The sequence below is a fragment of the Bidens hawaiensis genome, unplaced genomic scaffold, assembly GCF_021521415.1.
Source record: "Bidens hawaiensis isolate Kalapana, Puna unplaced genomic scaffold, B.hawaiensis_p1.1 tig00002306_1, whole genome shotgun sequence".
NCBI classification, from domain to species: Eukaryota; Viridiplantae; Streptophyta; class Magnoliopsida; order Asterales; family Asteraceae; genus Bidens; species Bidens hawaiensis.
In genome coordinates, this window is record NW_027491123.1 from 3,066,298 (window position 1) to 3,082,715 (window position 16,418).

At 41.5% G+C, this 16,418-nt stretch overlaps 1 protein-coding gene and 1 pseudogene across 1 annotated transcript; both read right to left on the reverse strand.

Moving 5' to 3' along the window:
* Positions 1-1,715: 1,715 nt before the first annotated feature.
* LOC143615301 (uncharacterized) lies at positions 1,716-14,916 on the reverse strand (annotated as a pseudogene).
* A 296-nt stretch (positions 14,917-15,212) lies between these two features.
* On the reverse strand, positions 15,213-15,827 carry LOC143615310 (uncharacterized). The gene has a single exon (XM_077088468.1). The coding sequence runs from the start codon at positions 15,825-15,827 to the stop codon at positions 15,213-15,215; it is 615 nt and encodes a 204-aa protein (XP_076944583.1).
* Positions 15,828-16,418: the final 591 nt, after the last annotated feature.

Below are 16,418 nucleotides of genomic sequence, written 5' to 3' on the forward strand. Positions count from 1 at the left end.
TACCTAATAAATTAGAAATCTAAAAGCTAAACTATTACCAAAAAACAAAAAAAATAATAATAATAATTTTCAAGTATGGTTCCAGGAAATATGTATGCATGTTTCTTCACGTAATGGCCTTAGGGGGGTGTTTGGTACAGAGAATGGAAAAGGAAATAAAATAGAAATAGAAATGGAATTGTAGAGAAAGAGAATTGGTATAGAGAATGAGAATCATTTCTCTTGTTTGGTACACGAGAAAATAAACAGAGAACTCTACCATACCCAACCCCACCTCCACCCAACCTGACACCACTCACCACCGCAGCCCCACCACCACAGCCCCACCACCACAGCACCACCACCAGCACCACCACCACAGCCCTTTCTTCAACCACAGCCCACCACCACCGGCTGCCGCCACCAAATCCCCTTCTTCAACCACAGTACACAAGAAATTAAAAAGATTCAAATTTTTGGAACATAAGATATAGAAAAAGGAGGCTCAGATCTGTCATCACTGCCTCTTTGGAGATTTTGTGGTGGCGATGATGATGATGATAATCAGAAGCCACCTGCGACCACCGCCGATTTCCACCACCACTGTCACCCACCTGCGACCACAATCACCCGACCATCTGAAAACCCTAACCTACCACGAACCACCACTTGAAACCTTAATCTCCGTTCACACCGTACCACCTGCAACCTATAACCGGTTACCATCTCTGTGTTCACCACTGCGAACGGCGGAGACGGGGTGGTGGTTGCAGACTTGGAGACGAGGTGGCGGTTGCAGACTTGGAGACGGGGTGGTGGCCGGAGACGGGGTGGTGGCCGGAGACGAGGTGGTGATATGCTATGAGGAGGCTGCTGAGAAATGGATTTCTCTTTGTTTTAAAGAGAAATGGAATTCTCTAGTTTTAGAGAAATAGAAAGAGAAATAGAAATGAAAAGTGGAAAACAAACAAAAGAAATATTTCTAATTCCATTTCTCCCCAATCAAATCCCTCTACCCAAACACCCCCTAGGTATCACCAAATACCATACCCGCCTTAGGCCCAAAAAAATCTTTAAAACTAATCTTATTATACCTAGTCCCAACCCATGCATTTTCTGAATGTTTTGAGTTTACTTGTCAATGTTTTGGTTCGTTTCCATCCCTAAAAGCTAGAATGGAATATTTTCATATGCAATCATTTGATCAGATCTGGACTGGTACACAATGGCCATCACATCCTAGCACATAAGGGGGTGTTTGGTACAGAGAATGGAATTGTTGAGAAATGGAATAGAGAAATGGAATTGCAGAGAAAGGGAATTGGTCTGGAGAATAAGAATTGACTGTTCTGTTTGGTAGTACAGAGATTTCAGTAGAGAAATATAGCTGAGAATCATTTCTCTTGTTTGGTACATAGGAAATAAACAGAGAATTATAACAGTTAACGCTATGCACGGATGAGGTGATTACCAACCGAATCCAGTAAAAAGAAAGAAATAATACAAACACTTCATAAGATACCATCCACTTACAAAACTTAGTTGGTTTTGCACAATGGCAACACCATCCCGTTTTTTTGGGCTTAGTCACTTGTTATTCATTTTACAACAACGTGTTCGTTTTCAAAGAAACATGCCTGAAGATGGGAGAACAAGTCATTTTAATGACATCTATTTTTAGACAGTTACTGTGTATACACTGTATCTATGATGACAAATTGCTATTCAATCTAGATATTTCCTACCAGTCATGGAGTCGTATGTTGCAGAGCAGATGCATCAAAATTCCCTTCAGCCAGAAGCCGCATGGCCCCGTCTCTAGAGAACTTGCGAGCAAACAGAAAACAGGGGACCAATATTCCATTAGTCTTACACCATTCTGTTCGGTGTTCAGTCTCATAATACACATGGTTTATATCCTGCAATTGCAATATATATAAGTGGTTTCGCCATTTAAGAAAATGAATAATGATAGAAAAACATACAATATATACCTTGATTCTTTGGATTTGTTGAGGGTTGGCACTTGCATAGTTATAGGTTACAGGATGCCAGCTTCTCGTTTCCATGTTTGTGGCGGACTGGATCCATGAAGTGTATGTCACAGTTCGCCTTTCAAGCTCTCCCTCGAGATCATTCATCTTAGGACACACAATTTAAACCTTATTATAAAGGGAAATAAGATTTCATAAGAAATTAAAAAATGTTTCTTACTGCAAGTAATGTCTGCACATAATGCTCATCAGGAATGCAATTACGCTGCTTCTGAAGTTTCTGCATATTTTGAAAAAAAAAATCACAATTGAGTTTTAGGCTGACCTTAAAATGATTTCAAGAAAATGTAATAACTTACATAATTCTGCTTTCCTTTACTATAATCTAAGGGTGGACGTCTCTGAAAAACATTAAATAAATAATGTTAGTAACAAATAAAAACCAATATGTTCATATGTTGTCCTTTTCTGATGTTATAACAAAAATGGAAATACAAACCTTACATAACTTCTTAAAAACTGGAAATACGATGCCGTCATATGCTACAACTTTTGCATGGCTTCTAATTAAAGCAATCCACTGAAAAGTTCAATTAAAAGGAGCCAAATTAAGGCAAAATTGCATAAGACAAAATGTGATAAAAATATGGTTCAACCTATGAGGCTTTTCGCCATTTCCCCATTGGTATAACAGAAGACATCCTAGGATTGTAGCGACCTTCTTTCATATCAAGAAAGCTAAAACACATAAAGCCCAGATCAACAACAGTTTATACTAGGGTGTTTGAATGGAAGTAATTATCTGATTACTTCAACTACAAGTTGCAATAATCAGTTTCGAGTATTTGGGCAACCTACATTTGTTTATGATTTCTGGTGTCAAATAAACTAACTAACTATTCAAAGTAAGATAAAATTACTTATATACCCTTATGTATACATTGTTTGGCAGCAAAGCAATATTTTCTGCACCATATCTTATTTCATAATGGTTACTCAACATCTGATAATAATCATCAAAGCACACATCCAAACACCCCATATAACTAAGATCAGATAATTTGCAACTTGCAAAGAGCAAATGAAAGTAATAACCACACCTGTCCACGAAACTTTTAGAAGATCCCATCAGATAATTGTAAATATAGCTAAAGTTGTAGAGGGGAACACAACTGCACAAAAAGGAAAATGTGATCAAATTCAAAAACCCAAATCATCACAATCCACAACGACAGCAATTGCAGCCTTAAAAGAAGTATAACAAAGATGATGACAAGAGTATTATTATTTATTTACCTGTCTGACAAAAGAATAAACCTCTGGTTTGCAGGATTTTGAAGAGCTGCTCGAAGCAGCAATCTTTCAGCTTCAATCATAGTGGATTCGCCCCAACCTACCTGTAACATCACCACTACAATCATTGGACAAGATAAGAGACAACTCGAATGCTATATCTCCAACAATTATAAAAATAATAATCAATAAAGATGTTATAGAGGAGGATGTTTGATCACCTTAATGCTATTGCTTAACTGCCGACCATAAAAGAAGGTGGACCTAGTGGTGGTTTCGTCGAATACAAAACCAGGTTCCGAATGAATATAGATCGAGTAATTGGCTGCATCAGCAGTATGCATTAACGTTATGTATTGATGAACAAAACAACAAAGCCGAACAATAATAGGATCGTTGGAGAGAGTGAGGGAGAGGCGTGAGAGAGTGAGGCTGAGAAATGAAACCCTAGAAATCCAATTCTCCGCTTTTTTTAGAGAAACAAAATCAGAGAAATGGAAATGGTTTATTTCCATTTCTCACCTCTTTCTTTCATAAACAAACAAGAGAATTCTTTCCAATTCCATTTCTCACCTCTCAATTCCCTCTACCAAAGAGACTTGATAACTAACTACCCACAAAGTCACAAATTATTTACTCTATTAATCCCAATATCAACTATCTTTTAATGAAATCATGAGATCAGCTAACACAAAAGCTAAAACAATTTGGAGGTTGACCTTGAGCATCTTGCACGAAGTCCCAATTACATGCTAAATGATCAACAGCGTATATATATGCATGTGCTTAATTGGAAGTTTACTTGAGTTTTACAAAATTATTTGATCCCCAATATATGGAGTCGTTCTTGCAGCAGTTTAAAGATCTTAAAATCCAACTGGAAGAGATAAAATCAGCCACCAACAACTTCGACATCAAGAACAACTACATTGGATGTGGTGGTTTTGGTAAAGTTTATAAAGAAGTGTTTCACTCTAAAGGGCGAAGTGTAACACCCCGACCAAAGGCGGATTATACATCGGGGCGCCACATATTGTTTCATTACTCGTGACACTATTGGGTGTCAATATTTAATAAATACATTCATTCGCGCACGCGCAGGGTAAACACAAGACAACATAAATCATCATAAATCAATATATTATAAATCATAATAATAAAACAGCAATAACTTGTCTTGATACATTTTAATCTAGGTCCAAAATAAAGAAAACTTCCTAGGTGTCCACAAGCTCCAAAAACAGCTACTACAAACCTGAACATGTGTTAAAATAAACGTCAAACACTTGCGTGTTGGTGAGAAATCAAGTTTAATACAATACATAGATAACCATAAATCTGCGCGCAACATGTGTATGTCTGGTTTTCAACAAGGGTGTAATCTGATCGGGACCAACTCTAAGATTCATAAGACTGCCAGTGCTCACAAACAAGACAAACTGTGCATGTGTAAACAAAAGAGAAAATCATAAACGATAGTTCTCCCGTGTTCATCTAATGGTACCATGAAAACTGCGGAATAGACCGACAAGACGGTTAATGATCCACACATACAAATAAACAGCCAAGTCTACGTCCTCAACACATGGGATACTGCGCGACTAAAGTTCATAAACAAGTTTAAGACTCTAAGTTTGTATGAACACATGAACATCCCAAAACATTAAAAGCAAAAAGGGATTAGGTACGAGATTACTCACTTGATAAACGATGCGGTGTAAGATAAAGCAAGAACCAACTTTAAACAAGCACAAGTTAACCTATAAATAAGATTATTGTTTTAATGATTTGTTTTAAGTCTTGATTATAAGTTAGTATAATTAAATTATTATATATAATATATATATTACCGGAACAGCAGGACAGAACAGGGAGGAAGACGGAGGCAGAGAGGGAGGCGGCAGAGAGCAAGGAAAACAGGAGAGATTAAGTGTTTTGTGTGTGTAGTGTTATGAAAATATTATTATTATTTATAGGAAAACCCTAGGAGACATAATCCCTAGAAAAGGGGAAAGGATCTTTAACAGGATCAAGCAAAAGATATCAAAAAGCATAAGAATCCAAAAGCAAAAGATATGGAAAGATATGGCAGCTGCAGAGGCAAGATAAAGCTGACAGGGAACAGTAAAAAAAGGCATGGGCGGTTCAGATAAAGGTACTGGTCAAGCATGGAAAAAGCAGATCTCAAAAGATTATGTCAGTCACTTTATCTGCCAACCAATGGGGTTGGTGCGCATGCTGCGCCGAAAGTAACTTTTCAGACATAAAGCAGATTAGGTCAACAGCACAAAAGATAAGACAACACAAAAGCAAACGGCTAGATTAAACAGAAGAAAACTCAAAGGGTTTAGCGCGAGAAGGCTGACACAGAAGGTCAAGAGAGCGCGAGCGCGAAGGCAGACAGAACTAACCTTAACGCGTCGCGGAAAGAAATACATTTCTAAGCGCGCCGCGGGAAGAATCACATTTCTTAGCGCGCCGCGGGAGGAACTAAAATTCCTAGCGCGCCGCGGGAAGAACTATAATTCTTCGCGCGTCGAGGGATGAACTACGATTCTTAGCGCGCTGCGAGAAGAACTACAAATCCTTAGCGCATCGCGGGAAGAACTACCGTTCTTAGCGCGTTGCGAGAAGAATTACAATTCTTAGCGCGCTGCGAGAAGAGTTCGTCTCGCGTAACGCTGAAACAGGTGGTCTTCACGCAGGATTCCTTGTAAGGGGTCTGCCGCGTGGAGCTGCGCAGACAACCTTAGGCGGGAAGGAACAAAGGACAAGCAAAGAGTTAGAAGAAAAAGAGGGAAACAAAGCGTAAGGGCGGGACGGCGACAAGAAGGAAAAGAAGGCGGAAAGAGAGAAGGAGAGGGACGGGACGGCGGAAAGAAAGAGAGAGAAAGAGGCGGGAAGGAAAAATATATATTATTATTAAAAGTAAAATATAAGTATAAATAAATATTAAATCATAAAAGAAAGAGATCGGGTCAGAGAAACGGGTACCTGGGTCGGGTCGGATCGGGGCAGATGTCACAGTCTCCCCTACTTTAAGAAATTTCGTCCCGAAATTTATCTCGAAGTAGGTTGCGCAGAGAACAGGTGCGGGTACTTGATCTTCATTTGATCTTCCCTTTCCCATGTAAACTCGGCTCCGCGCTTGGACTCCCAGCGAACTTTCACGATAGGGATACGACTGCGCTTGGTTTGCTTTACCTCGCGATCCATAATCTCAACAGGCTTCTCAACGAAATGCATAGTTTCATCAACTTGAACTTCATCAAGTGGAATGTGAAGGTTCTCGTCAGCTAAACACTTCTTGAGATTGGATACATGGAACGTTGGATGCACATTACTGAGCGCGGGCGGCAGGTCAAGTCTGTAGGCAACTTTTCCCACACGCGCGAGAATCTTGAATGGTCCAACATATCGAGGAGCAAGCTTACCTTTCTTCCCAAAGCGGACAACACCTTTCCAGGGCGACACTTTGAGGAGAACAAGATCACCAACTTGAAATTCGAGAGGCTTCCGCCTACGATCTGCGTAACTCTTCTGTCGGCTTCTGGCAGTCAGCAGATGATCACGGATCTTGGCGATTTTATCGGTTGTCTCTTGAACAAGTTCGGGTCCTGTGATTTGAGTTTCTCCCACTTCGTTCCAACAAATCGGGGAGCGGCACTTACGACCGTAAAGTGCTTCAAATGGGGCCATACCGATACTGGAATGATAGCTGTTATTATAAGAGAACTCGATCAAAGGCAGGTGCGAATCCCAATTACCTCCAAAATCAAGAACACAAGATCGGAGCATATCCTCAAGAGTTTGAATAGTTCGCTCAGACTGACCGTCAGTCTGAGGATGATATGCCGTACTCATGTCCAAGCGAGTTCCTAGCGCAGATTGGAGAGATTTCCAAAAGCGAGATATAAAACGGCCATCGCGATCGGATATGATGCTCAAAGGAGTACCATGGCGGCAGACAATTTCCTTGACATAAAGCTGCGCGAGTTGCTCAACACGGTAGTTTTCACGAATGGGCAGAAAGTGAGCAGACTTAGTCAAACGATCCACTATTACCCAAATGCTATCATGTTTGCTTGCTGTCAAAGGTAACTTGGTAATAAAGTCCATCGCTACACATTCCCATTTCCACGTAGGAATTTCAGGTTGTTCGAGCAAACCAGATGGGCGTTGGTGTTCAGCTTTTACTTTAGAACAAGTCAGACATTTAGCTACGAACACAGCAATATCCTTCTTCATACCGGGCCACCAATAAGTAATGCGCAAATCCTTGTACATCTTATCAGCGCCAGGATGAATAGAATACCGAGATTTGTGCGCTTCACTCAGGATATCAGCGCGAAGATTCTCATCAAAGGGAATCCAGATGCGATTAAGATAACAGAGAATTCCACTCAGATTGGGCACAAAATGTGCTTCCGCGCCACACGCTAACTCGGCGCGATGGTTACCATTACTGATGGATGCGCGCTGCGCGTCACGAATACGCGATTCAAGGTTGCTTTGGATCGGCGCAAAGTGAAGATGCGTGCGCGGCAAGATACAGTTAAGCTGGCAGGGTTTTCGGCTGAGCGCATCGGCTACCACATTAGCCTTACCAGGATGATACCGGATCTCACAATCGTAATCGCTGATGAGTTCGTTCCATCGGCGTTGCCTCATGTTGAGTTCCTTTTGATCAAAGATATGCTGAAGGCTTTTATGGTCAGTGTAGAGGATACACTTAGTACCATAAAGGTAGTGTCTCCAGATCTTCAAGGCAAATACCACTGCGCCTAGTTCGAGATCGTGAGTTGTATAATTCTTTTCATGAACCTTAAGTTGCCTTGATGCGTAAGCGATAACCTTGCCTCGTTGCATAAGAACACAACCGAGACCTTGGTTGGATGCATCGCAATATACGACAAAATCTTCATTACCCTCAGGTAGCGCAAGGACAGGAGCTTCACACAACAAACGCTTGAGCGTCAGAAAGGCTTCTTCTTGCTTCGAGCCCCAAATATACGGTTTACCTTTTTGCGTTAGAGCTGTTAAAGGCAAAGCGATTTTCGAGAAGTTCGAAATGAAGCGCCGGTAATAACCAGCTAAGCCCAGAAAGGAACGGATTTCGGTAGGAGTGGATGGCGTAATCCAGTTCTTGATTGCTTCAATTTTGGATGGGTCGACATGGATACCCATCTTGTTAACAACATGGCCAAGAAACTGTACTTCATCCGACCAAAATTCACACTTGGAAAGCTTAGCATAAAGCTGCTCGGCTCTAAGCTTTTGCAATACCAATCGGAGATGTTGCTCATGCTCGGCCTTGGTCTTAGAATAAATCAGAACGTCATCGATAAACACAATCACGAATTTATCCAAGAAAGGCCTACACACCCGATTCATTAGATCCATGAAAACGGCGGGTGCGTTGGTTAAACCGAAGGACATGACCAAGAATTCAAAATGGCCATAACGAGTTCGAAAAGCAGTCTTCGGAACATCTTCATCGCGGATGCGCAACTGGTGATAACCAGAGCGGAGATCAATCTTCGAGAAACAAGAGGCACCTTGGAGTTGATCAAAGAGGTCGTCAATACGCGGTAAGGGATACCGGTTTTTAATGGTGAGTTTGTTCAACTCGCGGTAATCGATACACATGCGAAACGATCCATCTTTCTTTTTAACGAACAACACCGGAGCACCCCAGGGCGAAGAGCTAGGGCGAATGAATCCTTTAGCAGTCAACTCTTGAAGTTGGCTTGCCAATTCTTGCATCTCAGCGGGCGCAAGACGGTAAGGAGATTTAGCTACGGGGGAAGCACCAGGGACAAGATCAACACGAAACTCGACTTCACGAGCGGGAGGGATACCAGGAAGATCATCAGGAAAAACTTCAGGAAAATCACGCACAACAGGGATATCGCGAAGCTTCTTCTTTCCTTCATCGGGTTTAACCACATGGGCTAAAAATGCAATACACTTCTTCCGCATGAGTCTTTGGGCTTCGGCGCAAGACATAAGTTTAAGACCGCGGGAGGGTTTTTCGCCGTAGATATGAAGATCACCATTTTCTCGAGGTATGCGAATCATCTTCTTGGCGCAAATAACTTCGGCGCGATTATGCGTAAGCCAGTCCATACCAATAATAACATCAAAGCTTCCAAGAGGCATGGGGATGAGGTCGATTAGAAAATCGTTTTCGTTAAGGTTAAGTGTGCAATCTTTAATCACCGAGTTAATTAAAACAGTTTCACCATTAGCCAATTCAACTGAAAAATCTTCTTTTAAATCGCTGCGCGGTCGCGCAAGCTTCTGCTCGAAGGCGCGAGAGATAAAACTTCGATCGGCGCCAGTATCAAAAAGTACAGAAGCATAAAATCCGTTAAGCAAAAATGTACCATTAACTACGTCATTATTCGCTTGCGCTTGGTGCGCGGTTATGTTAAAAGCTCGTCCACGCGTTACTTGGTTTGAAATCTGGTTCACCGGATTCGCTTGTGTGATTTGCACTTGTAGTCTCGGGCACGCGTTCCGGAAATGACTGGGATCACCGCAGTTAAAGCACGATCTGGGTCGTGGGTTTTGGTAGATTGATTGTGGGTTCTGCGGGTAGACTGGTGGTGTTGGCGCAATTGGATTGGCGGGAAGGACTCTACAGTTTTCAGCAGTGTGACCAGTACGGCCACATCGGTTACAAAGTCGACACGGGGTTTGGGTTGGGTGGTGAAATCTACAGGTTGGGCAAAAGGGTTGATTTCCTGTGTAAGGTTTCTTAGTTGGCGGGGCAGGGAGTGCTGGATTGGTTAAGGCATAGTTGTGGACTACAGGAGGTGTTGGGTAGGCTGACAGAGGGTTAGGCGCGTAAACTGGGGGTTGGTAGATGGGTTGCTGGACAATGGGCGGGTTGGTAAGCGCATAGGCCTTGCGCCTGCGCTTGAGGTTGTTACGGTTTGAGGGTTCGGGTTTGGTTTCTGTTGGTTCAGGGGCAGTCTTGGTGAGTTTGGTCTTTTCTGTTCCCCGCAGGAACAGGGTTCCTGCTCTGACATGGTTGTCGCTGAGCACAGCGGCCAACTCAATGGCGTCAGAGAGGGTTACTGGGTTTCTGACCCATACAGAATCTTGAATTTCCATGGGGAGACCCCCAAGGAATTTCTCTATGGCTCGGCGGGAAGGGGTAACAAGGTGAGGGACAAGCAGGCTTAGTTCATGGAAGCGCGTCGCGTACTCGCGCGCTTCGCCACTGTATTGCTTAAGATTCCAAAATTCCTCCTCCAGGCGCTTAACTTCGTTGGGAGGGCAGAATTCTCGCGTAAGAATTTCCTTGAATTCCTCCCAAAGCATGCTGGAAGCAGCTTCTGCGCCACGCGCATGAGCTACTCCATTCCACCATGTAAGCGCTCTAGATTCCAGGACACTGGAAGCATACAGGGTTCGTCTGTCTGAGGGGCATTAGGTATGGAGGAAAGTGTTTTCGATTTTCTCAAGCCACTGGAGCATCACGGTGGCTCCTTCAAGACCTGTGAACTTTGGAGGGTTACCCGCGTTAAAGGACTTAATGTTGTAACCAGAGGTGTTGGTATTGTTTTGGCTCAAAGCTTGGGCTATTGCGGCGGCCATTTCCTGGGAACGTTGCTGTCTACGCATGCGCGAGGCTTCTCTTCTCTGAAATCGGCGAGATAGCGGAGGCATTCTATAAAAGTTTTAATTTTAGTTAATATCTTGGTTTTAGCGCAAAGTATTACTTCGAAAAGCTTGGTTTCACGGAGTTAGATACTATCAAAAGTTAAAGTAAAATAAATGACCCTAAATGCAGACTTAATAAAGGTAACAAATTCCGAATCAAGAATCGACAATTCATGTATCACCATGACTTTCCGAATTCCCAATTTAAAATATACGAGCAAACAAGTATTGGAGATTGACGATTCATGTATCACCATGACTTTTCAATCCTCAATATAAAATATACAAGAAAATGAGTATTGGAGGTTGACAATTCATGTATCACCATGACTTTTCAAGTCTCCAACCTCAGAACATAATCGTAAATGGAAATTGAAAATCAACTATTCATGTATCACCATGACTTTTCGGATTTTCAAATCCAACAAACGAATATGTAAGTAAAATCAATAAAAATCGAAATTCAACAAAAATCGAAATATCGCGGAGTAGAACATAAAATCATACACTGCGCAAGCGCGAGCATATTCATAAATAACGAGTAATTAACAATAAGCGCGCAAACATGAGATTTCTCTCATGCGCGAGAAGGGACTCTTAGGTATTCTAGGCCGTTACGTCTAACCACCTATCCTAAAGTCAACGAGCTCTGATACCAATCTGTAACACCCCGACCAAAGGCGGATTATACATCGGGGCGCCACATATTGTTTCATTACTCGTGACACTATTGGGTGTCAATATTTAATAAATACATTCATTCGCGCACGCGCAGGGTAAACACAAGACAACATAAATCATCATAAATCAATATATTATAAATCATAATAATAAAACAGCAATAACTTGTCTTGATACATTTTAATCTAGGTCCAAAATAAAGAAAACTTCCTAGGTGTCCACAAGCTCCAAAAACAGCTACTACAAACCTGAACATGTGTTAAAATAAACGTCAAACACTTGCGTGTTGGTGAGAAATCAAGTTTAATACAATACATAGATAACCATAAATCTGCGCGCAACATGTGTATGTCTGGTTTTCAACAAGGGTGTAATCTGATCGGGACCAACTCTAAGATTCATAAGACTGCCAGTGCTCACAAACAAGACAAACTGTGCATGTGTAAACAAAAGAGAAAATCATAAACGATAGTTCTCCCGTGTTCATCTAATGGTACCATGAAAACTGCGGAATAGACCGACAAGACGGTTAATGATCCACACATACAAATAAACAGCCAAGTCTACGTCCTCAACACATGGGATACTGCGCGACTAAAGTTCATAAACAAGTTTAAGACTCTAAGTTTGTATGAACACATGAACATCCCAAAACATTAAAAGCAAAAAGGGATTAGGTACGAGATTACTCACTTGATAAACGATGCGGTGTAAGATAAAGCAAGAACCAACTTTAAACAAGCACAAGTTAACCTATAAATAAGATTATTGTTTTAATGATTTGTTTTAAGTCTTGATTATAAGTTAGTATAATTAAATTATTATATATAATATATATATTACCGGAACAGCAGGACAGAACAGGGAGGAAGACGGAGGCAGAGAGGGAGGCGGCAGAGAGCAAGGAAAACAGGAGAGATTAAGTGTTTTGTGTGTGTAGTGTTATGAAAATATTATTATTATTTATAGGAAAACCCTAGGAGACATAATCCCTAGAAAAGGGGAAAGGATCTTTAACAGGATCAAGCAAAAGATATCAAAAAGCATAAGAATCCAAAAGCAAAAGATATGGAAAGATATGGCAGCTGCAGAGGCAAGATAAAGCTGACAGGGAACAGTAAAAAAAGGCATGGGCGGTTCAGATAAAGGTACTGGTCAAGCATGGAAAAAGCAGATCTCAAAAGATTATGTCAGTCACTTTATCTGCCAACCAATGGGGTTGGTGCGCATGCTGCGCCGAAAGTAACTTTTCAGACATAAAGCAGATTAGGTCAACAGCACAAAAGATAAGACAACACAAAAGCAAACGGCTAGATTAAACAGAAGAAAACTCAAAGGGTTTAGCGCGAGAAGGCTGACACAGAAGGTCAAGAGAGCGCGAGCGCGAAGGCAGACAGAACTAACCTTAACGCGTCGCGGAAAGAAATACATTTCTAAGCGCGCCGCGGGAAGAATCACATTTCTTAGCGCGCCGCGGGAGGAACTAAAATTCCTAGCGCGCCGCGGGAAGAACTATAATTCTTCGCGCGTCGAGGGATGAACTACGATTCTTAGCGCGCTGCGAGAAGAACTACAAATCCTTAGCGCGTCGCGGGAAGAACTACCGTTCTTAGCGCGTTGCGAGAAGAATTACAATTCTTAGCGCGCTGCGAGAAGAGTTCGTCTCGCGTAACGCTGAAACAGGTGGTCTTCACGCAGGATTCCTTGTAAGGGGTCTGGCGCGTGGAGCTGCGCAGACAACCTTAGGCGGGAAGGAACAAAGGACAAGCAAAGAGTTAGAAGAAAAAGAGGGAAACAAAGCGTAAGGGCGGGACGGCGACAAGAAGGAAAAGAAGGCGGAAAGAGAGAAGGAGAGGGACGGGACGGCGGAAAGAAAGAGAGAGAAAGAGGCGGGAAGGAAAAATATATATTATTATTAAAAGTAAAATATAAGTATAAATAAATATTAAATCATAAAAGAAAGAGATCGGGTCAGAGAAACGGGTACCTGGGTCGGGTCGGATCGGGGCAGATGTCACACGAAGCATGGTTGCTATTAAGCGTCTGGATCGTAGGCATGGGCAAGGAACACCTGAGTTCGTGAAAGAGATCACAATGCTTTCTCAAGTCCCAGATCGATAATCAAACACCAAGTAAACAACTAACTCTCGTTTATACTAATAAGAAAATATAACTCAAAAAACTGATTACAATCTCTCAAACCCTAACTCGGTTTGATTCTTGATGAACCCTAACTCGGTTGCACCAACTTCTTATTCTAATGTCTAACCATAACTCGGCTTATATAGACTAACCAAACTTGCTAGTCAAGACATTACCAAATATATAAAACCCTAATAATTCTTGGTTGGGCTTTACACTTGGGCAAACAACAATTGAGCCAACAATCACCCCCCCCCCCAATTGTTGTATCCGACTCACCCAACTCACCCCCTAATTTCCTACTCGAAATTGGCGGATCTTCAACTCCACGCTTGTCATCATTAGCTTGATTCTCCCGAGGCTTTTCTTGATCTCTTGCAATGTTCTTTGGGCTCCACTTAGCTTGAAGTAACACTTGCTTCATTTGATCATTAGACGCCTTCCCTTGGACTTGAATTTCTTTCTTGACCACGCGCTTAAGTTCTTGAACACTCTTCTTTGGACTTTGCATTTTAGAACTTGGATCTGTGATTGGAATCTGACTCGTACTCGGCTTATCTTCTTTCAGTCCTACTCTTTGAAAATCCCGACCTGCAAAATTCTTCATTCCAATACTATTTCGTTTACCGGGACTTGCTATCTTGAGGCTAATCTTGTATAATCTGTCCTTGGTCCTTGTCACCTTAATCAAAAGCTTACCTGTATCATCTTTAATGGTTAGCAAATCTTGTTTCATGTGAATCTCGCATCCACCTTCCGTTGCTTGACCAAGACTTATGATATTGCACTGTAGGCTAGGGATGTAGTAGACATTGGTCAACAGGCGCTGCTCCCCCATTTTCCCTTCAATTAAGACCGACCCTTTTCCCCGAATATCAATACAAGATTCATCTCCGAACTTCACTGTTCCCGCTTCTTGTTCATTCAATTCATAAAAGTATGCTTTATTACCTGTCATGTGATTCGATGCTCCGTTGTCGGGATACCAAACATCTTTCTCAATCGGCTCAGTTTCGAAACGCTTTGGAATCATACCGTCTTCATTCAGAAAAACCGTTTTCTGATCACCTTTTATCATAAACAAAGATGGATCAAAATTATCAACTTTGTTCAAATTAAATTCTTCCTTTTTCTTCATACGTTCCGGGCACATAGTCGCAAAGTGACCAAACTCATCACAACGGTAAAATTGAACCTGTGATCTATCCTTTCTTCCCCTTTGACGATCATTCGTTCTTCTTTGACCTGTCTGTCTTAACCCATGATATTGACCATCTCGGTTTTCGCAACCATCTTGGTCCTCATCCTCTCAATCTTGACCTCCGGTTTCACGGCCTCTTCCACGCCCCTGTGAACTTGGCAAACCCTTACCTCGGCTACCGGACTGATCATATGACTTGCCTTTGTAACTACTTTCTGATCGATTGAAAAGTAACTGACCTTGCAAATTTAAAGCGCGCTCTCTCCCTCGTAGCGTTCCTCAAATGCCTTAAGTCTTCCAATAGCATCTTCAAACATCAAACTATCAAGAACAACACTTTGCTCGATTGAGGCTACGAGTTGAAAGTACTTATCTGGAATTGCATCCAATAACTTCTTCACCAAGACATCTTGCTCGAACACATGACCTAGACTCGTTGCCTTTGAAACCATACTTGTTATTTTTCTTGCAAACTCGTCAACAGTCTCGTTTTCATCCATCTTGAGTTTCTCAAATTCACTTTTCAAAGTTAGCAGTCGAGCCATTTGAAATCGCTCGGCCCCAACATACCGTGCCTTCAAAGCCGTCCATATATCTCGGGCATTCTTGTATTGAGAAATCTGAAGAAGAATATGACCATCCACTACTTGAAACAAAAATGATCTTGCCGTTTTATTCTTCTTCGCATCAATAGCCTCACCCTCTTCTGGTTGAACAACATCCCATAGGTCTTGATCATCCAAGATCGCTTCCACTACAATCGTCCATGTGATGTAATTAGTTCCATTCAGCTTTGGAACCTGTAACAATATCCCCCCACTTGCTTTGGGTTGGATTATTAGTCTTTCTTCGTCTCTTGCCATTGACGTCGAACCCCCTTTTGCTCCACTTCTTTGGAACAAATACAAACAGTCCCGAACAACTTTTCAGAACCGACCCGTTTGCTCACAAAATAAATCAAACATTGGTTAAAACCTAACTCATTTAACCCAATAAAATAAAAACTCTGAATTGAACCGTCTTGTTCAACCCAAAATAAAACTTATCAACTGTGATTAAAACAAACTTATTCAACCAAAAGAAAACAAAAACAAACCAACTTCCTTTCACTTCGAAATAGCAGCTTACAAAAGAACTCAAGAAGAACCAGGTTCCTTTTTTCCTTCACCTTCGAAGAACTTCTGGCTTTGTGTGCAAGACAAGCCTTAGTTGTTTTTTTCTTTTATATTTTTTTTAATTTTAAATTTTGTGACTACTTTTGAATTCTTTAATCACAAAAAAATAAAACCGTATACCTTGACCGCCTCCGAACAATAATCAACGTCGATCAACAAAATCTTATCCAAAAACACATAGAACAAAAAGAAGCTCTTTCTCTTGTTTTTTTTCTTCGGATTATTGCTGTCGCATAAAAAGACTTTCGATGCAGGTTCGGTTGACCTGTTTTATTAAAT

Coding starts and splice junctions, on each gene's coding strand:
- LOC143615310 (XM_077088468.1), bottom strand. CDS start 15,827: ATGGCAAGAGACGAAGAAAGACTAATAATCCAACCCAAAGCAAGTGGG.